The sequence below is a fragment of the Gopherus flavomarginatus genome, chromosome 1 (assembly GCF_025201925.1).
Source record: "Gopherus flavomarginatus isolate rGopFla2 chromosome 1, rGopFla2.mat.asm, whole genome shotgun sequence".
NCBI lineage: Eukaryota > Metazoa > Chordata > Testudines > Testudinidae > Gopherus > Gopherus flavomarginatus.
Window position 1 is genome coordinate 341062996 of NC_066617.1, and position 25513 is coordinate 341088508.

The 25513-nt window shown below is 38.7% G+C and overlaps 2 protein-coding genes across 2 annotated transcripts in view; one reads left to right on the forward strand and one right to left on the reverse strand.

Moving 5' to 3' along the window:
- The window catches only part of PGR (progesterone receptor), a 73757-nt gene extending 54323 nt beyond the window's left edge, over nucleotides 1–19434 (forward strand). The window contains exons 4-8 of the mRNA XM_050940936.1: nucleotides 1357–1662; nucleotides 6766–6910; nucleotides 9988–10118; nucleotides 12353–12510; nucleotides 18980–19434. Coding sequence (XP_050796893.1) covers nucleotides 1357–1662; nucleotides 6766–6910; nucleotides 9988–10118; nucleotides 12353–12510; nucleotides 18980–19135 — 896 coding nt within the window. The 3' untranslated portion in view covers nucleotides 19136–19434. The remainder of the gene's footprint in view (nucleotides 1–1356; nucleotides 1663–6765; nucleotides 6911–9987; nucleotides 10119–12352; nucleotides 12511–18979) is intronic.
- Nucleotides 1–25513, reverse strand: part of ARHGAP42 (Rho GTPase activating protein 42) — a 596304-nt gene that overhangs the window by 256501 nt on the left and 314290 nt on the right. The gene's annotated exons all lie outside the window — the stretch shown is intronic.

Sequence of the window (25513 nt, forward strand, 5' to 3'; positions counted from 1 at the left end):
ATTAACCTTTCTCTCTCTCTTCCCTCCTTTCTCCCCACCAATTCCCTGGTGGATCCAGACCCAGTCCCCTGGGGTCTTACCAGAATAAAAAAACAATCAGGTTCTTAAACAAGAAAAGCTTTTAATTAAAGAAAGAAAAAACAGTAAAAATTATTTTTGTAAATTTAAGATGGAATATGTTACAGGGTCTTTCAGCTATAGACACTGGGAATACCCTCCCAGCCTAAGTATACAAGTACAAATTAAAATCCTTTCAGCAAAATACATATTTGAATTTCTTCCAGCCAAATACACATTTGCAAATAAAGAAAACAAACATAAGCCTAACTTGCCTTATATACCTAGTACTTACTATTTTGAATCTATAAGAACCTGTATCAGGGAGATTGGAGAAAAACCTGGTTGCACGTCTGGTCACTCTCAGAACCCAGAGAGAACAACAACCAAATTCTAACAGCACACACAAAAACTTCCCTTCCTCCAGATTTGAAAGTATCCTTTCCCCTGATTGGTCCTCTGGTCAGGTGACAGCCAGGCTCACTCATCTTGTTAACCCTTTACAGGCAAAAGAGACATGAAGTACTTCTGTTCTATTAACTCTTAAGTATCCGTTTATGACAACTTGACATCTAGCTCTGATCCTTACTTTGGGAAGGCAGTTCTGCAATTTTTGTTTAAGTAATACTCATAGGTCCACCTTCCTGGGTGTTGTGCATAACTGGAAATGTGTAGAAGAAGAAAGGTTACTCACTGATAATTGAAGTTCTTTTTGAGTGTTGTCTCTGTATAGTCACACTAGTTTCCTCATGTCCTCAGAGTTCTATTCTCATACTTCTGTTTTAGCAGAGAGAACTCTGTCAATTAGGAGTGGAAGTTAGACAAGTCAAAAGTCTTCTATGCATGGAAATGGGAAACAAGCAACTTCTATTTGTACCAGGGAACTATTTGCATTTTTCTGAGTGTAGAGAAAAACAATGTAAACAGTATAATTGACTTACATTCAGCAGAAATTGAATTGCAGAACAATTGGCTCAGCCATGAGAATGTGATAGGACAGTGGGAACTCAACCAGGAAATACTTTATCAGATTGCCAAAACATAGTATATATGGTGGGAAGTTTAAAGAGTATATTTTTATGTCTTTCTTTCCATTTCTTTCTCCACTGGAACAAAACTTTAAGAATTTTCTATAGGTTTTTGAATTGTATGTAACTGGGAGTTGTAAAAGAAAACAAACTAGAAAGAAAAAATACTCCAAGGTTAAAAGTGTAATAATCTAAGAGATACTAAAAGAGTTAATCTGCTCTGTGGGAATCTGCTTTTTTGGATGTGTCATTAAACTATTTTTTTCCTCAGGTCGAAAGTTTAAAAAGTTTAACAAAGTCAAAGTTGTGAGGACACTAGATATTGTTGCACTCCAGCAGCCAGTGGCCCTTCCAGATGAAAACCAAGCTCTAACCCAGAGGATATCCTTTTCACCAAATCAAGAAGTACAGTTTGTTCCCCCACTGATCAGCATTTTACAGGGCATTGAGCCGGAAGTGGTCTATGCAGGTTATGACAACACACAACCTGAAACCCCAAGTGCTTTGCTGACCAGTTTGAATCAATTATGTGAGAGGCAACTCCTTTGTGTAGTCAAATGGTCTAAATCACTACCAGGTAATAACATCTTTCTATACATAGTTATGCTAACATATATCATCAAGCTAATTATTTAAAGAGTATTTAGTCTGTTTATTGGCTGTGCACTAAAACCAGGTATATACAGAAATGTACTATATAATAAATTGAATGCATAATAATTGAATCCTTGATAAAGAAATGTAATTGAATACATAATAACACTACCAATTCACCAAAAGAGTATAAAATTGGACTTTCTGAGTACCAGAGAGATATTTTTAGCAGACATTAGAGCCTTCTTAAAGGAATTCCTCTAAATGAGCAGATGTGGTGTTTTTTTTTAACATGCTTTTACTTTGTATTCTTTAGGTGTAAGAATATTTAAACAGATTTTTATTGTATGTTTATCTTATTGTAGTTAGGATAATTTAAAAAAATAACATGGGAAAACTGAGAGCAACACAGTTCGGTGTTACAAGACTAAAGAGATATTAGGTTTAAAGAGATTAGACGAATGCTCCAATGTCACTGAATATGGAAGGATCCAGTGACCAATGGAGTAGTACAGATTCAACAAAAGTGCAACTTGTACCTTTTTCAGAAATTGGGTTAGTTAAAAAAAAGAACTATTTTTAAAGCTATTTTAAATAAAAAATATGATCAGTGTTTTATGCAGTGTAGATGTAGCTGTGTCAGTCTTAGGATATTAGAGAGACAAAATGGGTGAGGTAATATCTTTCAAGCCACACAGAGCTCTTCAGGGATTCCAAGCATCACAAAAAAATGCAAGAAGAACAGATTGTTTAGCATAGGTAGTTAGCAAATATTGTAAGGGACCTTTCAAGGTAGAGTGGCCTGGTAACGCCTCTGCAGTCATAGAACTAAAAGAGGGGAGTTAGTGGGTTACATATTGTTGTAATAAGACATAAATCCAGTGTCTTTGTTCAGTCCATGATTTTTAGTGTCTAGCAGAGTTATGAATTTAAGCTCCCAAGGTCGTATTTTGAAACTGTTGTGCAGTTTTCCTTAGAGGATGAGGACTGATGGGTCAGATATAGAGTGATTACTTTGTGAAAAGTGTTCAAGCACTGGTGATGGGGTGTTTTTGTCTTTTATCATTTTCTTCAAAAAGAACAGGAGTAGTTATGGCACCTTGGAGACTAACATTTATTTGAGCATAAGCTTTTGTGGGCTACAGCCCACTTAATCAGTGTAGCCCACGAAAGCTTACGCTCAAATAAATTTGTTAGTCTCTAAGGTGCCACAAGTACTCCTGTTCTTTTTGCAGATACAGACTAACACGGCTGCTACTCTGAAACCTAGCATTTTCTTTTGTGAGTTCATTTGAGAGCGTAGTGATTGTCTGGTTTCACCCACATGAGTGTTACTGGGGCATTTAGTGCCCTGGATGAGGTACCCCATATATTGTGGTAGGCATGTGTAGGATCCAGGTGTGGCTCAAAAGCTTGTCTCGTTCACCAACAGAAGTTGATCCAATAACAGATATTTTTTCACCCATCTCGTCTCTTCAGTGTTTTGTGTCAGTTTTTGAGATTGCTTTGTATGGAGATGTAGGAGAATATTTGGCACTTTTGCAGTTGTGTATTTATCTTGTTTCCTTGTAAATCTTGTATGCAGCTATGTTTGGAATTTAGTATTCTACGCAGTTGAGACTGGGAAGTCTATAGCAGGATCACCATACTTGCTCATTTCAGAATGAACTCAGTCCCAACTTCCTGCTTTTCATCATACTCTCCCTTCCCCACTTCCTTTTGAATAAATATTTTGATCTCCTGAACTGTCTTATATCTTCTGTCATCATTTGACATATCTGGTCATTTAAATCTTTATAAATTGTACACACTTGAAGGAGTATTATACAAAAGAGGCATTCTCTGCCTGTAGACTGTGGCTATAAAAATGGCTATTGCATAATTTGAATATGCCAACATTTAAAAATCTATATTCGATGCCTCAGCGAGCCACTTCCTAAACATACTTTGTTGCTAGCATTAAAACATATTCATGGGAACAGGAAAAAGGAATATAGTTTATTATTGATCTGTGCTAAAGTAATAATTATAAACAATGTCAGATCAATCCTCCCCTCACTCTTCTCACACATCCCAAAATATCCTTTACTTCTGTACAAATATCTATAGTATAAATACCACCACTTGTCTTAAAACGGACAAGTTTTAGGACCTGATAAAACAACACCAACTGAAATCAAGGGGAGTCCTTCCATTGGCATCTGTCTGCTTTGAATCAGGCCCTAAGAAAACTATTCACTCCCAGACCTAAAAGGTATAAATGGTGAAAAAGACACTGTAACCCAGTATTATTCTGAGATGCTGATAAACAGACCTGCAGAACCTTCAAACATTAATGAAGAGTTTTTATTGAAGATTTGCTTATTGTGAGTTCAGTCAAAAAAGAGGACAAGAAAAGACAAGCTTAGGGAACATTATGTGGAATTAAATGTCTTTGTGACTAATGCGAAAGAAAACTAAATGAAATGGGGAGAGCAGGACAGAAAAGAAAAATAGAAAATATTCCTGTCATTGGAACTGAGGTGGCCTGTGACCGCAATGCCATTTATGCTAATTAAAGCTATGTCAGTCTCATCAAATTGTTCTAAGGAATGAAAAAAAGCTGGAGTGAAAATACGAAAATTACCCATGTAGGACTCGTCCTCCATTTTTGCTATTTTCTTTCCTGTAGTTTGGCTACATTCACCTACTTTACCAACTTAATATAGTTGCAAGCCTAGATGTAAATTGAAGAATATAAAATTTGTTTAATTAGAATGAGAGGAAACTTTAATAACTCTTTTTCATACAAAGTATATAAACATCCAATGTACATTTGTTCACATTAGTGAGGAAACAATTTTTTTTGTGATACTGACTTTATTGTGACATGCTGTAATATTTTCCTATTCCTAAAATATAATACTAAGATGAACTGCCATCTCATCATGTAAGTATTTCCTTTATAATGTAAAACGCTGTATATGGCATGAGAAGTCAGAACAGAGCCCATAATGTGACAGACACTTACTGAAAATATATTTTAATTTGTCAAACAAAAGTGCCGTAACTGATAATAATTTTGAGTAGAAATAGGAGCTCATATTTATTGAACTGTTAAAGATAGTAGACCATTAGTGTTGATGGAAATGCTGGTGTAAATTATATGTTGAGTGAAGTTTTGAGCTTCTAGGTCCTATAATGAGAGGCACCTTGAAAGTTTTCAGGATTATTGCCTTGTATGCAGTAAGCTTAGCGAATCACAGTCATAAATGGGAATTTGATGTTGGTTTTCGCTTCTTTGTTTAAACACTACTGACTGGTCCAAACACAGACTTTTACTATTTCATACAAAAATCTATATTATTAAGTGACAGTTACAAAGTTAATCAGTTAGTAGTCAAGAAATGTCAAAGTTAACATGACATGTGACTGTGGAAGTATAATTTGAAGGCATAACTTAGGCAAGACAAAGACCAAATGGTTAAAAGGACTAAAGGAAATATCAAGATAATGCAAAGAATGTCCATCATCAACTAGTTGGACCCAAATGAGAAGCAGAAGTTCAGACTGGGAGGCCAGAAGTACTCAGTGAAGATGGCATGTCTTCGATCTTTTCTTTGTGTACCCAGCACCAAAAATCTTAGTCTGTGTTGCTCTTATAGCAAAGTGATGGATGCAGTATAAGAATCTAGACAGATAGAAAGACTGGTCACCAAAAGACCCCTAACTGCCCTGTAAAAACTCCATCAGAAAATGGTTCTGAAATTATTTTTAAATCTGCACAGATTGCAGCAAAGACCAGTGAAATAATTAAAAGTACTTATAAATATTTCCACAAAAGAATCATGGCTCAATTTACATTTTTAGAATAACAGAAACTACTCTAAAAGTCATTGCAGCATATTTTGGAAAGAAGCTGACTGGAAGTTTGATTATCTGCAAATAAGAAAGTTTTCATGTTGTTTAATTTTGAAGAGTTATTGATAGTTAAGAAATGCAATCCACTTTCTGAAATAACCTCTTCTGGGTAAATAAAAGCCAGTGACAGGGAGACATTATTCAAATGAAATTGTTGAAACATAAAGCTTGGTTTAAATTAAATGTTGTGGACCAAATGTTTTATCCCTTTTGAAAAATAAAAGTGGTGAATACTTTCCATTTACTTGCTGCAAAAAGAACATGTGCAGATAGATGTTTATTGGGTGACCATAGGCAAGTCATTTCACCGCTATGTGCCTCAGTTTCCCCATCTGTAAAATGGGGATAAGATCATGACCGCCTTTGTAAAGTGCGTTGAGGTCTACTGATGAAAAAAGGTACGTAAGAATTAAGAATCATTATAACTGCCGCTTTTACTTAGAATAAGGAGAAACTGTTAATAAATAAAAACTAATTATGGTAACGAGTATGGTAAACTGTCCTATTTTTGTTAAAAGTAAATAAAGAACTTTGTTGTTTCCTAAAGTGTATAGTCACTCATAACTCATAAAATTATATTTGAATTGATCCTTTCAGGTTCAAAACCAAGAAAAAGAATAGTATGTGGCTCAGCATAAAAAATTGGGAGAGGTCAGCTAATCTAGTCAAATGGCTAATGATAATTCAGATATCACAAGCCTCCTGTTGATTAGTCTCTAACTACTTAAGAAGTACTGCTAAATTAGCCTGTAAAATTAGATACATTTGAATTGTCAAGTCAACGCTACCACCTACTGGAAACTGATACAATATTAGAAAAGTACATGTTTGCTCTTTAATTAGCTGATCCTGGAGGCTCTTAAAGAAAAATATAAATGAAAAATATGAAGTCTCATTGAATGAACTAAAAGGAGTTCAAAAATTAAAGTTAATGCCAATTTTTGTTGTAGTAGTCTTATTTTCAGTGGATGTTTAATTGGATTCTGTCTAACACTGTTAGTAATCAGATCTTATTTAAGACATGCACAAGGTATGAAATGAGACTATAGATACATAACAAAAATACTACATATTTAAATTTCTCTTAAAATAATGGATAGCTTGTCTGATATAACATCAAGAACACTTTGTGAAATGTTTCATACAGTACTATTTGAATTCTTTTAATTCTTGATGTGATTTTCAGGATTCCGGAATTTACATATCGATGATCAGATAACCCTTATCCAGTATTCTTGGATGAGTCTAATGGTTTTTGCTATGGGATGGAGGTCATATAAGCATGTCAGTGGTCAGATGCTATACTTTGCACCTGATCTGATACTAAATGAGTAAGTAGACAGTTACTGCTATTTACTAATATAATAGATTAAATCCTGACCCCACTGACGTCAATGGAAGTTTTGCTATTGACTTGACGGGCGCTAGGATTTTGCCCGATGTTTCTGTTTCGTTGTTTCATTAAACAGTGCTAAAATTAAGATCAAAGGAGAGAGCTCTGATAATATCAAATATCAGTAATCTCAGTAAGGATTGCATAAAAGTCCAATGTATTTCATTGACATGGCCATTTGTAGACTCAAAAGCAAATGAGTTTTGGTGGTGGTTTTGTTTATTTGAGGGAAAGTTAAAAAAGAATTATGTTATCATAACATAAAACCTGAATTAGTTTGAATGTAGATGGGCAGAGCATTAATATTCCAAATCCTTGTAGCATGATACATAGGAGTATTTCATAGGCAATCATAGTATACTTTTCCCTGCCTCTGTAATAATTTGTCCTTGAAATTCACAAAAGAAACCTATACAAGGCAAGATGAAAATTAAACAAATAAGTTTATGATTCAGCTTAACATAAAACTAAGAACTAGATCCCCGATCCTATTTCAGGATCCCAGTGCACAGATCCTCTTGACCATGTGAAGTACCCATGAAATCAGTGGGGTCATACATTGGGATCTAAGGGTGAAATTCTGGCTCAACTGAAGTCAGTGGCAAAACTCATTGATTTCAGTGGAGACATGATTTCACTCTATGTGTTTAGAGTAAACACTAGGAATTAGAAAACAAAAGTTGAATAATTTGGTATAATAAAGCACACCAAAGACATTATGTATACAGAAAAATGCTCTGACAATAACTTTTATTAAATTAAAAGCTATCTCTTTATACCATTGTCTAACAGGTATTTTAAAACCAAGCTGCCACTTAGACTGGTTTATCCATAATTCAGTCCTAGTGCAGATGGATACCACCTGCCATATCAGCACACAGCAGCACCAGCCTCAAACCCAAAAATGAGGCAAGAGCTGTTAATTTCCAGATGAATTCACGGGTTGTTTTTAAAAGCACTGTAGATGTTTACCTACACCTTCTAATACCTAAAAATATGTCTAAGGATGAGATCCACTAAGGGACTTAGGAGTTGCAATGCTTGGCATTGCAGTGCATGTCTTTTATGCACCTTGTCATCTAGTGGAATCCACATTTCTAAATTAGGTACCTAGGCTCCCTGTACAAGGCATGGGGCAAATTAGATACCTATGAATGGGTCCCACAAAAGCCAACTCGCTGAGTGGGGAGCTACCTAAGCTAGCCAGAAGGAGACGTCAAGGAAAGGATTGTGGCCACGTCCTTCAAAGGGACTCGTACGTCTGGATTGGAGGGAGCAGCATATCTCTATTTGGGATTCTTTACCATCAAGACTCTCCTTAATTTAGATGCCTAAGCCAGAGGAGGGCAGGGTGGAGCACCCCCTTATAAATTTCTCCCAGTGATTAGGGCACACACATAAGAGGTGAGAAACCAAGGTTCCAGTCCCCCTGCTCCAGTGATCTAATATTTATGTAGAACAGCTTCAACGGGAGCGACTGAGTAATCAGTAGCATCATTTCCTAATAAACAATAAATTATATATTTAACTCATTTAAAAGAGGGTGCAACACTTCAGATTCTGAACAGATTTGAAGTATTTCTCACTTAAAACAAAAAATTATTGATCTACATGCATTGAGAAAAAGTTTTTTGTCATACCAAATATAAACATTTTGTTGATTATAATGCTTCCAGCCAGACTGGAATCATGATTTAAAACATTTGGGTGAAATCCTGTCTCCACTGAAGTCAATATTAAAAATCCTGTTGACTTCAGTAGAACCAAAATTTCACCAATGTTTTTTTTTTTAACTCATTGATTTAAATTGAGGCTTTGTACAACTAATCTGTGCTATTGCACCTTTCTATTCAGTGTATAATGAGCTAACAAATGCTGGGCTTTTTTAAATGCTACTACTGGCAATATATCTTAACTGATTTTTTGTAAACTGCTATAAGTAAAAAACAAAAATATTGAAAATAGAGGCGCTATTCCTGAAAACATTTCTGCAGTTATTTAACTTTACTGACATGATTAGTTCCATTGACTTTAATGGGAGTTCTCATAAAAGTCAGCATCAGGAGCTAACATTTATTTAAACTTTTTCTCTTTACAAAATCTTTGTCACTTTAAAAAAAATTGTGTCACTGTTAGTAGTTAAAAGTTATTTAGACTTTCAGTCCATTCACAAAGTTATTGTAAACTTTTTTATGCAACTGTCCAAAATTTGTTTAAATGCCCATATTTGTTTTCGAAAGCATCCTCAAAAAGTGTTTAGGCTTCTAACTTGCGTTGAAATCAACGGAAGTTAGGGGCTTAAATACTTTTAACGATCTAGGCCTAAGTGAATTAGGAACATCATTAACATCAAACTGCCTGGTCAAAACAATTCAGCTATTTTGACTTGTGGAAGTTCCATATATCAGAAGATGATGTTGGTTACAAGTATAGCACAAGCTCTTTGTTTGTTAGTTTTGTGTTTGCCATTTTCTCTTGTTCTTACAGTGCAGATATTAATGAGTATCCTACAGTGTAGATAACCATTTAAATGTGCAAGTTCTTAGTAGAGAAAAACTATATGCAAAATCTGAAATTCCACTCACAATTAGAATGCTAAGTAAAGAAGCACTTGCAAAACATTTACTCTAGCAATTTAAGATTATAAATGAGAAGAAAGTAAAGAACTAGCAACATTTAAATTAAAAAGTCTGATTTACATTTTAAAAATTGTTTGGTTTCTTTAATTAATTAAAAAAAAATCATTATTCATGTGACATTCAGCTCCTATCAGTCTCTAGCCTGTCTAAACAGTGACACCACTAGAGGGGAATTAATTTACCTTTAAACTTCCAATCAAATGTCAAATTATGATTTTTTTATTAAACTAATACACAACAAATTCAGAAAATTGTTTTACTTCATATATCTCTCTTCTTAATTTCAAGAATGTAGTAATTAATCTAACAGCAAAGTATGTACTGCAAAGAACTAGTGGCTGAGTCTTTTTTATTTTTACCTTTTTTGGGGTGTAAGACAGAGGATGAAAGAATCATCGTTTTATTCATTGTGCCTGTCCATGTGGCAGATCCCACAGGAATTTGTCAAACTACAAGTTAGTCAAGAGGAGTTCCTCTGTATGAAATCATTATTACTGCTCAATACAAGTAAGTAGAAAATGGATGTTTTTGTCTTTATAACATTTTTTGTTCTGTACCTCAAATATTAAAACAATACTGAAATGTTGCAAAATTTCACAAGGCGTTACTTATCATGAAAATTGTAGGGATGTATGCCCCAAAAAACATGGAAAAGTCCCTTTCAGCAAAAATGTCTCAGCCTCCAAAGCACTAAAATACTGTTTCTTTTTGTTGTGCACAGAATAAAATCAATGAGATACATGTTGAATACAGTTTGACAGGTAACGACACTAAGCTGGACATTTTCAGAGCAATAGTGCAGGGTTTCAGCCATGCAACTTTGAATGACTTCAATGGCAATAAACAGATAAAGCCCCATGCAAAGCTGCAAAATGACAAATACAAAAAAAAATTCCTTTAATACAATGTCAGGTATGTTGACATAGGGGCCACATCCCGCTCCTGTGAAGTCAATGTTTTGCTCATTGGAGTAGGGGAGAATGGACATGGCTGTCATATTATGTCAGGTTACTAATATTAACGATTATTCAAATTATTCCTGGGCAAAGATGGGAATATTTAGCCCAGGTGTAAGTCAGGGTAACTCCATTGACTTCAGCTGTCTGTTCCAGAACTAAATTTGGCCCACCACCTCTAGTCTGATCCCAGCTACAAAGCATCTTTCCAGGTTCCAGTTTGCTCATTGGTCTTCCACTTTCCAGGTAGGTGAGCATCTGGGTGAAGTTCTCTGCCTATCTATACTAAGAAAGTAGTCTGTTGCTGACCTCATTTGTCAGCAATGAATCCCCTGAAAATGATTTGGCTGCTAACATAGGAAAGTATTCTTGAGACTTGATTCCCCAGGAGCCTTACACCTACACTGAACCATAGGGGTGACAGGACAGACTTCTGTAGTATGTTGCTTGGTTCCTCCAAGTGCCAAGAAAAATGTTAATTGAAGGCTTATTCCCTCGTGTACCTTTGCTTGTGACTCGTGTGCTCAGCGTGTGACATCTGTGCTCAACTTGACTAGCTTTTGCATAAGCATAGACTTTTTTAAAAAGAATTTCTCAGCAACAGAACACTATATTTTGAATAGATGTTTAGAATCCAGAGGATGTTCCATATTAGTATTGCCAGAAACAGTTACAAGAGTGAAAACAACAGACTCTATATGGCTGTCTTTCTCCAACTTTATATTCAGCATTTTTCTGCAAAATCTAAATTTCCATTTTTAAAAGGCTTATTTTCCCATGTTGAACAGAGTATATTGGTTTCCAGTCTGCTTCTGCCCTGTTAACTCAGTCTTGCTGAAAAAGTCTTCTAACTAAACAATGGCTGCATAGAAGTAAGAGATGGAAAAGACCTGTTGGGTCATCTGAGCCATCTCTCACAAAAGTGTGTGTGTTCCCCACCACATTCAATTCACACCATTAAGATGTAAACATCAAAGATTAAATTAAGACCATATTAATGTTAAAATGGTTTTAAAAACAGCAATCTAAGAAACATTCAGCTAGAGTCAACCATTGGGCAAAATTTATCCCTAGTGTAACTCCAGTTGCTTTAATGGAGATGCATCAGGGATGAATTTGGCCTCTTTTTTTCTAATGTTCAACTCTCTGTTCTCTTTCCAGGATGAAATAGTGATATATACTTGTTTAAAGTCAAAGAAAACATGCCTAAGTGCAACAGATCTTTCAAAAACTGTACTTCTGGAATTCAGAAGTAGCTGATGTGTTGGCTTATCATTTTCAGTGCATGTTAGGAAGATGGGAAGATTTAAACCATTGCCCTATTGGGAATTTTTGCTCGTTTTTTATATTGTATAGTTGTCTCCTGCAACATACTAAATAATGCTTATGTATTACACCTTCCTGAGACGCTACTTGGTTATGCTAATCAATGCATCTCCTTGTTGCCTTGCCCATGCCCCTGCCTCCCTGGTCACAGATGACTTTATTGCAAATGGAGGATTTCAGTCATTTTGCATCACTTTTACCACCATCTGTGGCAGATTTTCCATACCAGTTATCCTGTGCCAGGATTCCAGAAACCGACATACGTGATTGATTATAACTTACATATCCATCGGCCTGTCAGATCACCATTTCTGCACTTCACTGATTAACAGGAAGAAGTCTATAGTCCAAGATAAAATAATTAACCAAACAGTACAGTGTTAAATACAGTATAAATTCTTTCTCAGTTATTGTCTTCATAATATATTGCAACAATCAAGAGTATTACTTTCTCTTTAGTTCCTTTGGAAGGTCTGAGAAGTCAAAGCCAGTTTGATGAGATGAGAGCAAGTTATATTAGAGAACTGGTCAAGGCAATTGGTTTGCGGCAGAAAGGAGTTGTGGCCAGCTCTCAACGTTTCTATCAGCTTACAAAACTTATGGACTCCATGCATGATGTAAGTTTGTTTTTCGGGGGGTAGGGGAGCAAGGTTTATGCCAGAAACAAGAACCATTCCTTAAAGTAAATTTTAAAAATATATACATATACACCTCTACCCCAATATAATACGACCCAATATAATATGAATTCGGATATAATGCGGTAAAGCAGTGCTCCGGGGGGGGGTCTGCGTGCTCTGGTGGATCAAAGCAAGTTCGATATAACGCAGTTTCACCTATAAAGCAGTAGAATTTTTTGGCTCCTGAGAACAGCGTTATATTGGGGTAGAAGTGCATTGAGATGTTTGTGGTGTCCAGGCAGAGTTGTACACATCTTTAGGGCAAAAATCAATGCACAATTAACCAGATGTTCACATTTTTATTTATAGAGGATTCAATTATATGGGAAACATATTTAAAATGCCAGTTCATTTTTTTATATTTCTATTAATATTAGTTCAGAGCCGTGGTATGTGTATTTCTATATATTACAAAAAGAACCATAAAAAGAATATTGTAAAGGTAGCAAAGGCATACTTAAATGATAGGAAATGTCAGTATTAAGGTTGCTTGTGAGAGCAACCTTAATTTGGCCTCATTGTGCATATTTATTACAATACAGTCTTTAATTACATGATCACAAACAATTTTTTCCACAGGACCTTTGCCTTAATTATTCTATTTCTAATTTTTCAGTGTTTGACTTTGCAATCTTAACAATGTTCTTTTAACATGGTTTTTTGTGTGTTATTTCCTAAATTTTAAAAAGGCAAATGAAAAAAACCAGAAATTCCATTGTGGTATTATTGTCCTCAATGTGGTTCATTAGTAGCGTTGCCACTTGAGCAAAGTGACTAACTAATAGCATTAGTAGGTTGTCATTCTCTGTGGACCAGCACTGGAGGAGGATGGGACACACGCACTTTGCCAGTGAGTTTCACAGATATTTGCTGACAGCAGAGAAATGATGAGACTCAGGAATCTTGGGTTCCAGTCCAGTCTCTGGAGGGGAGTGTGTCTAGTGGATACAGATTCTTCTGTCCATTTTCCCTAAGTTTCACCCCTTCTCCTCCAACTTATCCCTTTTCCAGTCCTGTCTGTTCCCCTCTCCTAGCTGCCAGTTCCAGTCTCCTCACCCAGAAAGTCCCCAGTCCCCATCTGTTTGCCCAAACATTCCCAGTTTTCCCTACCCTATAAGTTCCTTGTTCTCAGTCTCATTGCCTAGCATCCTTTAGTCCCACTCCCAACTCCTTGTCCAAACTAGTTCTTGTCCTGTCCCACATTTCCTGTCCCCCAGCTCCAAACCTAACTCTTAGTCACAGTTTCCTTTTTCCTCCCGAGGCAGCCTTCAGTCCCAGTCTCCACCTCTCAAGCTCCTTGTTCCAAGCCAGGGAGAGGGCAGGCTGGGGCTGAGAAAGGGAAGGGTGCAATGGGAGGCTTGGACTAGTTGGGCAAGGATGCTGAGGTTGGGGGAAGTGAGGATACTGGGACTGGGAGCCAGTGAGGAAAACAGGAGGGACATGGGGGACTGGGAAGCAGTTAAATGATGGGAATCTGTGATCAGAGGAGGAGCTGGGAGAATATTAGAATTGGCAGGACAAGGGACCAGCCCCAGTGGAAGGGGGATAGAGGTCTGGGGGCAGGCGAAACAGTTAACAAGGAGTTGGAGGGGGAAAAATGGGACTGGCTTGGCAAGGAGACTGGGATAAAGAGCCAGGGAGAGAATGGGTGGGATGACTGAGATTGAATGAGGAGCCTGGGGAGGAAGATTAAGACTGGGAACAGGGAGGGGAAAGACAGATCAGATGAGAAGCCAAGAGAGAGAACTGAGGCTGACTGGGCAAGAACACTGGGACTGAGTATGAGGAGAGGAAGAGACTGGGAATAGTGGGAGATTGGATTCAGACAGTGAGCCCAGATGGGGAAATTAGGATTGGCTGGACAGGGAGACTAGGACTTGGATGAGAAGTCTGCGGAATGGAGACTGGGACTGAGTAGGCAAGTAAAAGGAGACAAGGATGGGGTGGGAAGAGAAAAGACAGGGACAGGCTGGAGGGGATGGGGCATCAATGGCAAAACTTATAGAAAGTGGGCAGAAAATCAGTACCCACTAGAGTATGCTCCCCTTGAGAGCCTGGAATGGAGAGCCTCATGCTTGTTCACATGTAGGATAACAAGCTATTACTGCTGTCATTTAATCACTTAGCTCAAGTGGCAGAATTCTGTGATGTGGATCTAAACATTCCAACCATGAAAAACCATGTTGGTGTCAATGTGATGCCACGTGATGGAATTTCTGTATTTTCAGTTTGCTGTTTTTAAAACCTAGGAAATTGCACACACAAAAACACATTAAAAGAACGTTATTAAGTTCAGAAAGTCAAGCATGCAAAAGTTAGGAAATATCAGAATTACAGTTGCCTGTGCTATCATGCACATAGGCTCATTGACTCATGGATTTTAAGGTCAGAAGGGACCATCGTGATCATCTGGTCTGATCTCCTGCACATTGCAGGCTACAGAACCTCACCCATTCCTGAAATAGACGTCTAGCCTCTGGCTGAATTACTGAAGTCTTCAAATCATGGTTTAAAGACTTCAAGTTACAGATAATTCACCATTTACAATAGTTTAAACCTGCAAGTGACACATGCCCCATGCTGCAGAAAAAGGTAAAAAAAACCTGGGGTCTCTGCCAATCTGACATGGGAGAAAAGTTCCTTCTCGACTCTGACTATTACGATAAGTTAGACCCTGAGCATGTGGGCAAGACCTGCCAGGCAGATACCAGGGAAAGAATTCTCTATAGTAACCCAGAGTCCTCCCCGGTTAGTGTACCATCTCCAGCCACTGGGGATTTCTGCTACTGGCTGTCACTGACGGGCCACATGCCATCGTAGGTAGTTCCATCATACCGTCCCCCCCATAAACTTATCAAGCTCAGTCTTGAAGCCAGTTAGGTTTTTTGTCCCCACTGCTCCCCTTGGAAGGCTGTTCTAGAACTTCACTTTTCTGATGGTTAAAAACCTTCACCTGATTTTGAGCCTACACTTATTGATGGCCAGTTTATATCCATTTGTTCTTGTGTCCACATTGGCACTTAACTTAAATAACTCCTCTCCCTCCCTTGTATTTATCCCTGTGATATATTTACAGAGAGCAATCATATCTCCCCCAGCCTTCTTTTGGTTAGGCTAAGCAAGCCAAGCTTTTTGAGTCTCCTTTCATAAAATAGTATCAGAGGGGTAGCCGTGTTAGTCTGGATCTGTAAAAGCAGCAAAGAGTTCTGTGGTACCATGCATCCGACGAAGTGGGTATTCACCCACAAAAGCTCATGCTCCAATACATCTGTTAATCTATAAGGTGCCAGAGGATTCTTTGCTGCTTTCATAAAATAGGTTTTCCATTCCTTGGCGCATCATAGTAATCCTTCTCTGCACCTGTTCCACTTTGAATTCATCTTTCTTAAGCATGGGAGTCCAGAGTTGCACACATTATTCCAGATGGGGTCTTACCAGTGACTTATATAATGGTACTAACACTTCCCTGTCTCTACTGGAAATACCTCACCTGATGCATCCTAGGACTGAATTAGCCTTTTACACGGCCGCATCACATTGATGGCTCCTGTGATAGACTTAGGTGTATTGGTCATTCTCCTCCTCTGTCACTTTCAACTGATAAATCTCCAGTTTATATCAAAAAATTCTTCTTGTTAGTCCCTGTAGCAGGATGGTTACCCGCTCCTGCCCTTTTGGGTGGAAAACAGCCCAGGAGAGGGCTGTGGCTGGGGCAAGAAAACTGGGATGATTAGGGAAGGTAGGCTCAGCTGTGGCTAAGCCCCAGTCAGGCCCAGCTGGCCCCTATAAGAGGCAGTGAGCCAGGAGTCCAGTCAGTCTCCCTCTGCTTGTAGAGGGAGAAAGGCCTGGGTGCAGGGTGCTAAATAAGGAACCTTGATTGGAACAGGGCTGGGGAAGGGAGCTGGGAGCTCTGGCCTAGGAAAGCCCCTGGCTGCAGGCCTGGTAAGGCCTATTAGGTACTGGGTTGCAGGGGACAGCCCATGGGTAGGCAGAGGCAGCAGGTCCAAAAGCCCCTTTGCCTATGATGAGTGGCTTACACTGCTGTCTGCCCCAGTGAGCAGGGGCTGGACAGGAACTGGCAGTAGCCTAAGACTGAGGTGAAGTGGGGATAGTGGGTGGGGGTTCCCCTGGGAGAGGGAGACCCCAAGACTAAGGGAGTTCTGCAAGAGGGGCCAGAAACCCAGTGAAGGGGCACTGAGTCCTGGGAGGGACATGGGGGCCAGAGTCAGGTAAGGTGGATCACTGGCCTGCAGAGGGTGCTCCTGGCTGGACAATGAGCTAATTCCCAAGGATGACCAGCAGGAGGTGCTGCAGAGTGAGTTGCCTGCTTATAGTCCCTAAATGCATGACTTTGCACTGTTAAATTTCATCTCAGTTCTATTACTCCAGTTTACAAGGTCATCCAGATCTTCTTGTATAGTATTTGAGTCCTTCTCCGTATTGACTATACCTCCCAACTTTGTGTCATCAGTACATTTTAATTAGCACAATCTCACTTTTTGTACCAGGGTCAGTAATAAAAATGTTCAATAAAATTGATCCCAAGACCAATCCCTGAAGAACATCACTAGCAACCTCAGCCTGTCTGTTCACCTTTCAGTATGACCCATTGTAATCGCCCCTTTAACCAATCCCTTAAACATTTTTCAGTTCTCATATTGATCCCCATCTTCTCCAATGTAACTAATAATTTCCCATGTGGAACTGTATCAAGTGACTTACTGAAATCTAGGTAGATTAGATCTACTGTGTTTCCTTTATCTTAAAAAATCATTTATCATTTTAAGTAGGAAATCTGGTTGGTCTGGCATGATGTACCTTTTGTAAAACCATGTTGTATTTTATCCCAATTACCGTTCACCTCCGTGTCCTGAGCTACTTTCTCTTTCAAAATTTGTTCCAAGACCTTGCATACGATTGAGCTCAAATGAACAGGCCTGTAGTTTCCTGGATCACTTCCCCAACCTTTCTTAAAAATAAGAACTATATTAGCAATTCTCCAGTCATAAGGTATGATGCCCCGAGTTTACAGATTCATTAAAAATCCCTGTTATTGGTTTTGCAATTTCATGTGGCAGTTCCTTTAATATTTTTGGATGGAGATTATTCGGGCCCCCTGATTTAGTCCCATTAAACTGTTTGAATTTGACTTCCACCTCAGATATGATAATTTTTACATCTATATCGTCATTGCCATTAGCCACCTTGCCACTACCCCTAGGCTCTTCATTAGCCTCATTAAAAACTGAGGCAAAGTATTTGTTTAGATCAGGGATTGGCAACCTTTGGCATGCAGCCTATCAGGGAAATCTGCTGGCGGTCCAAGACGGTTTATTTACCTGCAGCATCAGCAGGTTCAGCTGATCACAGCTCCTACTGGCCATGGTTCGCCATTTCAGGCCAACAGGGGCTGTAGAAAGCTGTGGCCAGCACACGCCTCAGCCTGCACCGCTTCCCATAGCCCCCATTGGCATGGGGTTAGCAGTAGTTTGAAGGTGTGCATGACAGAGGCAGGGGTTTGCAGGTAAAGAAAGGGTGGTTTTATGATTAAGACAGTTGAATGATGCCCTGGAAGACTGGAGTCTGTTCCTGCCTCTGTCACAGAGTGTCTTTGTGATGCTGGGCAAGTCACTTAAGCCAGACTTTATACAGGTGGTCACTAATTGTGTGTTCCTCATTTTCTGCCTGCCAAACTTGATACTTTGGGATCTGATTTGCAGAAGTGCCGAGCACTCACAGCTGCAACTGAAGTCAATGAGAGCTGTGCATTGACCATATAAAGCACTTTGCAATGCTGTGTTGTAGCATTTGAAAAATCAGGTTCTGGGTCCCTCAAATAGGGCACTCAAAATTAGTGGGCACTTTTGACCTTCATCTCTGTGCCTCTGTTCTGTAAACTGGGGGAATAATAGCACATTCTCACCTCACAGGGATTTTGTGAGGGTGAATTGATAGTGAAGTTTTCAGATACTATAATGGTGAGCACTATAGAAAAGCCCATGAGGAATTTAATAATTCTGTTTTCAGAGCAGGGTTGAATAGTGTGCAGTGAATAAGTCATGGGACCACATCTGGCACAATGAGGATAAAAAAATAGGAAATGAGGACTGTCTGTCCTGTTCATTGAATGAAGCTGGGGATATTTTACAATGGGGTTAGTGTTACCCCATTTTTTTATACATTGAAGTGTTCATTTAGATATGTTCATGACTTCTAAAGTGAAAAGACTTTTTGGCTTGCAAGGCAAGACTATGCACAGTATGATTTCATGGGTGATAGACATATGTAAAATGACATTGATTGAATGACATATTTAAAGTAAACAATCATTGGTCATGTTTAGATAAATGTATGATGTATTATTAGTAGTCTAAATTCTCACATGTCTGTATTTCATTAAAACCAGCTAGTGAAACAACTCCACCTGTTCTGTCTGAACACATTTCTCCAGTCTCGGGCACTGAGTGTCGAATTCCCGGAAATGATGTCAGAAGTGATTGCTGCCCAGCTACCCAAGATTCTGGCAGGGATGGTGAAACCGCTCCTCTTTCACAAAAAGTGAAATGTCTTTTCTCTTACTGAAGAGACAATTTTTGTGCCTTTTCTGTTTGTTTATTTTGATCAGGATTTTGCGATTTATTTTGGTCAGTATTTTGCAGTGTCAGGACTTTAGGATATTTGCTTTATTTACCATACCTACCACCTTACTATGTAAGTTTGATGTCCATATTGTGCGCTCCTGATTTATTTTACTATTAAAATCACAACTGATATTTGTCATAAGAAAAGTTTTGTAAGCCAGAATAGGTTGCTCCTTAGGAATTCACAAGAACAATACTTAACAAATGGAATCTTTAGTTGTCTAAGAACAGTTATCTTGTACATTTTTTCTTTCATATTATTCCTTTGAAAACTTGTGCTATGACATGGAGTAAACTTTTACTCTAGTACATTAGGTGGGTGGGTGGGTGTGCATATGTATAAATATTAAAGGTCTGAAGAAATTAAAATGTACTTTACCCACATTTACTTATGGAAATTTCCCCTTTTACTTACTAACCTGCCTCTCTGAAGTAGCATTTCAAAATACAGTCTCCAGATTTAGGTTGATAGTGGTACAGTATCTTCACAAGTAGTTAGCATATTGGCAACAAAATGTACATTTTATGTGAGTGTGTGTGTGTCCATACCAAAGTAAAACCAAAGCAATTCTCTGCAAAGATGGGAAGGATTAAGGAAATGCCTGTGTTTGCTTCCCACTGGAACCAATGTATACAGTAGAATATACACACACATCCTGCTGTTATTACTGTCTCTCATTAACAATATGACACTTACCAGTAAAGCTAAACCACTTAACTCTCATTTTAAACTTACAGTAGGGGCTATATGAATTAAATTTAAAAATTGTATCTTTTAGATGCTTTAAATATATTTTAGTTACGTGTCTCTCTTTAACATTCAGTAATGTTTAATGACTACAGCCTTTGGTGATCATGACATGCTACTGGATAACTGAACACCCCATAAAATCAAATTATAGAGAGATCAAATACAAAAAGAAATGGAAAGAATGATTACCGAAGCTTTGATACACACCAGTCTCATGATAATGCCATTCAGTGGACCTGTGTGAGGTTTACAAAGACAAGTGATTATAACTGGAATAATTGTAAAGGAGGGTAATGTGGCTGTGAGTACAAGTAAAGTACCCTTATATGATCAAAGAGAATGTCATAATTTTTATAATGGGAGTGAAATGTTTTACTGAAGAATTGCTGTGATATTTTCTTTGACATGGATATGAAACACCTCACATGCTTACTTCAGTCAGTTAGGTTCAAACAATAGAGGAATAGCTCAAGGGCAAACAAAACCAACTATTAGGCTACAAAATCATTAAAAGCATTAGTGATTTTATCTGCCCTTGGAAGCCATGTCCTATTGCTCCAAGATTCCCAGAAATACCTTCTCCAGGGGTTGGCATGCTGATGGACTGGTGCCTCTAAGAAGTGCATGAGAGCAAACTACACTAAAAGTGAGAATAAAGATGAAAAAAAACCTAGCCAAATAGTTACAAAAACCGAACAAGCAGGATGTAGAGAAATGCCCCTAGATAAGCTGGGACAATGTCACTTTCTTTTTGAATGACCAGATTTGAAATTTTGACTGTCTGTGAACAAGTGATTTTGATTTTTTTCTCTACCACAGCCTGACTTTAACTCTGATCCTCATAGCATTTATGTTTTAATAAATTATAGGTTTAAGCTGCAAGAGTTCTTTGTTTTTGCATTATGAGAGTAGTGGTGGGGTTTTTTGTTAGTAGTATTTGCATCCACTAGTTAAATTTGTACCCAGGCTACACGCTTTCAACCACTTGCTCACTAATCCATTGCAAAATAATACCATTTCTGCAAGCTCTCTGGGAAGGTGACCATTGCTGGGGGTCCTGAAATCAGTATGGCAAGATTTATCATTCAATAAATATACTATTCACTGTCACTAACCTATTAAAACAACATCCTTGCCATGCCAGAAAATCATCCTAACCATCCCACCTTTGAATTTGGAATATGAAACAGTGAATAGGATCTTAAGAATGCCCCTAAATTCAGGCTACATAAATCTGACTCAGTTTCTGCAATATGTTCCAAGTGAGTACCAGCTTAATGATAATTTTTATTGCTGCCTTCAGTGCTGTGATAACCCACCTTATATATATTTTGCAGTGTACAGTCGCCTGACAAGTCAGTCTACATTTTGCGTTCATACTATTAGAAAATCCTGTGTTCAGTGCGGCATCATCTACATTTAGACAAAACAGCTTTGAGCTTTTCCTGTCCTGATCCCCATGTAATTCTAAAGCTGTTTTATTCCCTAGTTTGAGACGGTCATCTGTCTTTGATTCCAACTGTATTGTGTCAGGAAACAGAACACAGGTTTTTCCAAAGTGGACAGATCTAATGTGCAGCAACTCTTGATCGGCTACAGACCTGTCCAGGAATCCAGCAGCAAGCACAGTAATAAACTTAGCTTTCTGTAGGATTTTCTGAGGCTTTGCAGTTGTCTATATAAAGTTTTTTTCATTGCATGGATGGTTAAGATTAAGCTCATTTTTGACCTGCAAGATGCAAATATCTCTAAAACTGTCATGTTTAATGATTGTGTAAGTGGTATTTAAAGGAGGTCTCACAATTCTGGATCTCCTCATGCTGAATTTTACAGAGCAGTCTAGTAATAGGAGAGTCTTATGGGTGAAGTGTGGCAGTCTATGAGCAGCAGAGCAATCGCATACATGGACAGGATACATTTTCAAAGTCTTGCCCACTTATGAGGGGACTGTACTAATGAACTTTCTGATTCTTTCTGCAAATTACACAAATCTTTTCCTCTTTCTACCATAATCCCAATGATTACTTAGTCTTCTGCAAATTTGGGAAAGTGGGTTTAGGTCCAAGTCTCTCATATTCATTTGCATGTTCTTCTGTTCTACCTGCTTTATGTTTTCTTCGCCCGAGGCTTTCAGTATTATCCTCTGCAGCTTCAGACTGATATTCTTTAAAAAAACAAAACAAAACAAATGAAAAGCTACTTTCCGGGGTCATTTTAGCATTATTGCAATTTTTCACCTTTTTTTAGAGCAGTCATGTCTGTGTGTGTGTATATATATATTATACACAGTACACAAATGATTGATTTGCAAATTAAACTGCTTGGGCCTGGCAGAAGCAGTTATGTTTGCAACTGGAAGGCTGCAAAAGTGTTAAAGAGAGAAAATAAGCAACTTCCGAGTGCCACCAATTGGCCCGCTCTGTTACATATAACCTGAACCTATTTAGTTCTCATAATCATCCAAGAAGGTTTAGAAGACCCCAGAGAGACCAAGCATAGACCTGACCTATTTCTTGTTAGCGAATATGACCCAGGAAAGTACAGTCTGTGTGCTGTATCTGGGCTTTGTTGAAAGCCCGTTCAAGTTAATGGTTGTCATTTCAATGGGCTTTGGATCAGGCCTGCTGATCTGACATCACAAACTCAAGTCTGGATATTTTTGCTATTCAGCTGTTCCTGGAGCTGTATTGCAAGCACATTTTCTAGTTCCATGTCTAAACAGAGTAGTTAAGAACTGAGCATGTAATTTTAAAGAGCAGAAGATGGAACGAAGTCGTCTTTAATTGAGGCTTCTCTATCACTTGTGTAAACTGTGGAAACAAACCTGTCACAATGATTAGTTAATACAGTTGAATAAAACAAATGAGTTCCCTATGTCCCAAAAAAGAACTTTGTTGAGCCAGGATCCATGCTGCAGCTAGTGGGACGAGGCTCAGCAACTTAACTTCATGGTTTTCAATTGGAAATTAATCTAGAAACTTTGCACCACATGGAGGATTTGTGGCATCAGAAGGTCTGCTAAGAACTCTTGAGTGTTTAGTAGCTCTAGTGTCCTAATCTAAAAGCATAGAAATGACTTAGATGAGGCTATAAACCAGTGGCAGGAAACAAATACTGTCAGTAGTGAATCCCCTACTGCAGCAGGGAGCAACAGTGACTGAGAGTGGGGGGCATGATGCCCTCTGCTAGGTACTGTATCCTGTGTGGCTGGGGTGTTGCATTCACAGCTTTTGGGGAAAGGGGTGAGTTTGGTGGCAGAGGCATTATAGACCCTAGGAAGGCATCACTGGAGATGTAAGCACTGGCATGACAGGTTTTTTTTGGGGGGGAGGGTTTGCGGGGGGAAGAAGGGAGAGAGATTATTAGAGTAATTGGAGGTTTGTGGGTACAGGTTTGCTGAGGTAGAATGGTACATGAAAACAAATGGCCCAGTATTCATTTACTGCAGATCTGTCTCCTAGTGTGCTGAATTAGTGTTGTGAAAGCTTTACACTTGTAGGTATGTGTTGTAAGCAGGGGTGGCTCTAGGGATTTTGCCGCCCCAAGCATGGCAGGCAGGCTGCCTCCGGCGGTTTGCCTGCGGAGGGTCTGCTGCTCCCGCGGCTTCCAAAGCCGCAGGACCAGCAGACCCTCCGCAGGCATGTCTGCGGGAGGTCCACCGAAGCCGCGGGACCAGCGGACCCTCCGCAGGCAAGCCACCGGAGGCGCACTGCCGGCAGAGCGCCCCCTGTGGCTTGCCGCCCCAAGCACGCACTTGGAGCCGCCTCTGGTTGTAAGTAATGTCTGTTGGTAATAACAGTTGGGATAGGTGCCACACACATAAATAAATACATATCCCTGGCCATTAGACTGAGCCAGATACATCTACTCCCCAGTGTTGCAAAAGAATGACTCCCACAAGCTAACACAGCCCCAGAACTGGAGACTGCAGGTAGCTCGCTTACATTAACTCTCCTTCCTCTACACACCACAACAGCTCTGAACAACAGCAATTCTTCTTTCCCCTTCCCCCTTGGGCAGACGGCTGACCTTTCTTTCCTCTGGATAAGTCAGTCTGCTGCCGCAGAGCCAATATCCAAAGCCTTCCCAATTTTGCATGGCTCAGAAGCCTGTGGATATACTGGCAGACCAAGTCTAGATTGTCAGCCTTATTAGATTTACCGGTTTGTGCTGCTTTGTGTCACAGTGACCTGAGTGCTGAACATAGGGTTTGCTTTTAATTTAATTTTTTCCCCTTCAAAGATAAAAGGGGGAGGAGAGAAATATTTATTTTAAGATTGTTAAAAAAGCTTATTATTTACATGACAGCCCAGTTGGGCTGATTTATGTGTTTTGAACGTAGCTGGTTTATTTTGCAGTGTTATGACTCAGTAGGCTGAAATGAGTAGCATACAGAGGCAAAGTATGAATTGGCAAAGTGATTAGACAGCTACATGTAAGAAAAAAGTAGAGGTAGAGTAGGTACAGATTTCAAGCATTAGAACCACACCACGAAGGGACCTATCCACTTGGAATTAAGGCCACTGATCTAGTACAGCACATACATAACCCTGATTTGCTAGGGCTTTAATCCTGGCAAGACCCTTACGGCTGCATGGCACCTCCTTGAATTAAACAAGGCTCTAAACAGCCAAAGGGGCATGGCCACACGTTCCCTTGCAGGATCGGGGTCTGTGTGCAGGGTAGCTTGTGAATAGGGACATATTTGGCTTTTAAATAGTTGATTCATTAGAAACCAAAGACTTTAAATCCCAGGTTACTAAATTGTCGCCATTTCAAAGTTTTTAAAAGGATATTTGTGACATGAGGTTTTGTAGAGCCCTTAGATTTATAATTGTACATTTCCTAAATGTAGTGAATTGAGTGTTTGATTCTCACGAGGAATTCTAACTCAAAAAAGTGCCATCTTACTGTTTTGGTTTGCTTTTAAATCTTCATAAAACTCGTCAGAAGCCATTAATCTAAGTTGGTCTAAATGAACAAATCTATTTAAAAATATTCTCGATTGCAGCTGTTACTAAGAGTATTCAAAGGTAAGGTTAAAGCCTTCATTATGAGTAATAGTATTTCATGCAGTACTTGTTCTGACAGATGAGGAGCACAAAGCATGCATAATTGAAATATTTACTTCTTTTTCATTTAAAATCTCTCTCACACACGTATTCTTGATGCAGTGATGTAGATACTGTAGACGATCTCCTTTTGCAATACAAACAGTTTTAGATTGCAGTTTATTTTGCCAGCAAGGATAAAGTTAAATCAGGTACAGCTCAGATGTCTTCTCTTCATATGTAGGAGTAAGTGCCTGGTACAGGATCTCACCATCATCATTCATTTGACTTATGCAATGTTATGTTTCAATTGCACTTACAATCTTATGATGAGATTTCATCTGTACCTCACATATAGTGAGGATCACAACTTTAATCTTTCAAAATGGGAAGTGAAGATCCAGTGATTATTACATTACAGTCTTGATGCTGCTGTTAAAACTATGGGTGAAACCCAAAGCTGGAGTTTTGCCATTGAACTTAATGGGAGCTTTGCC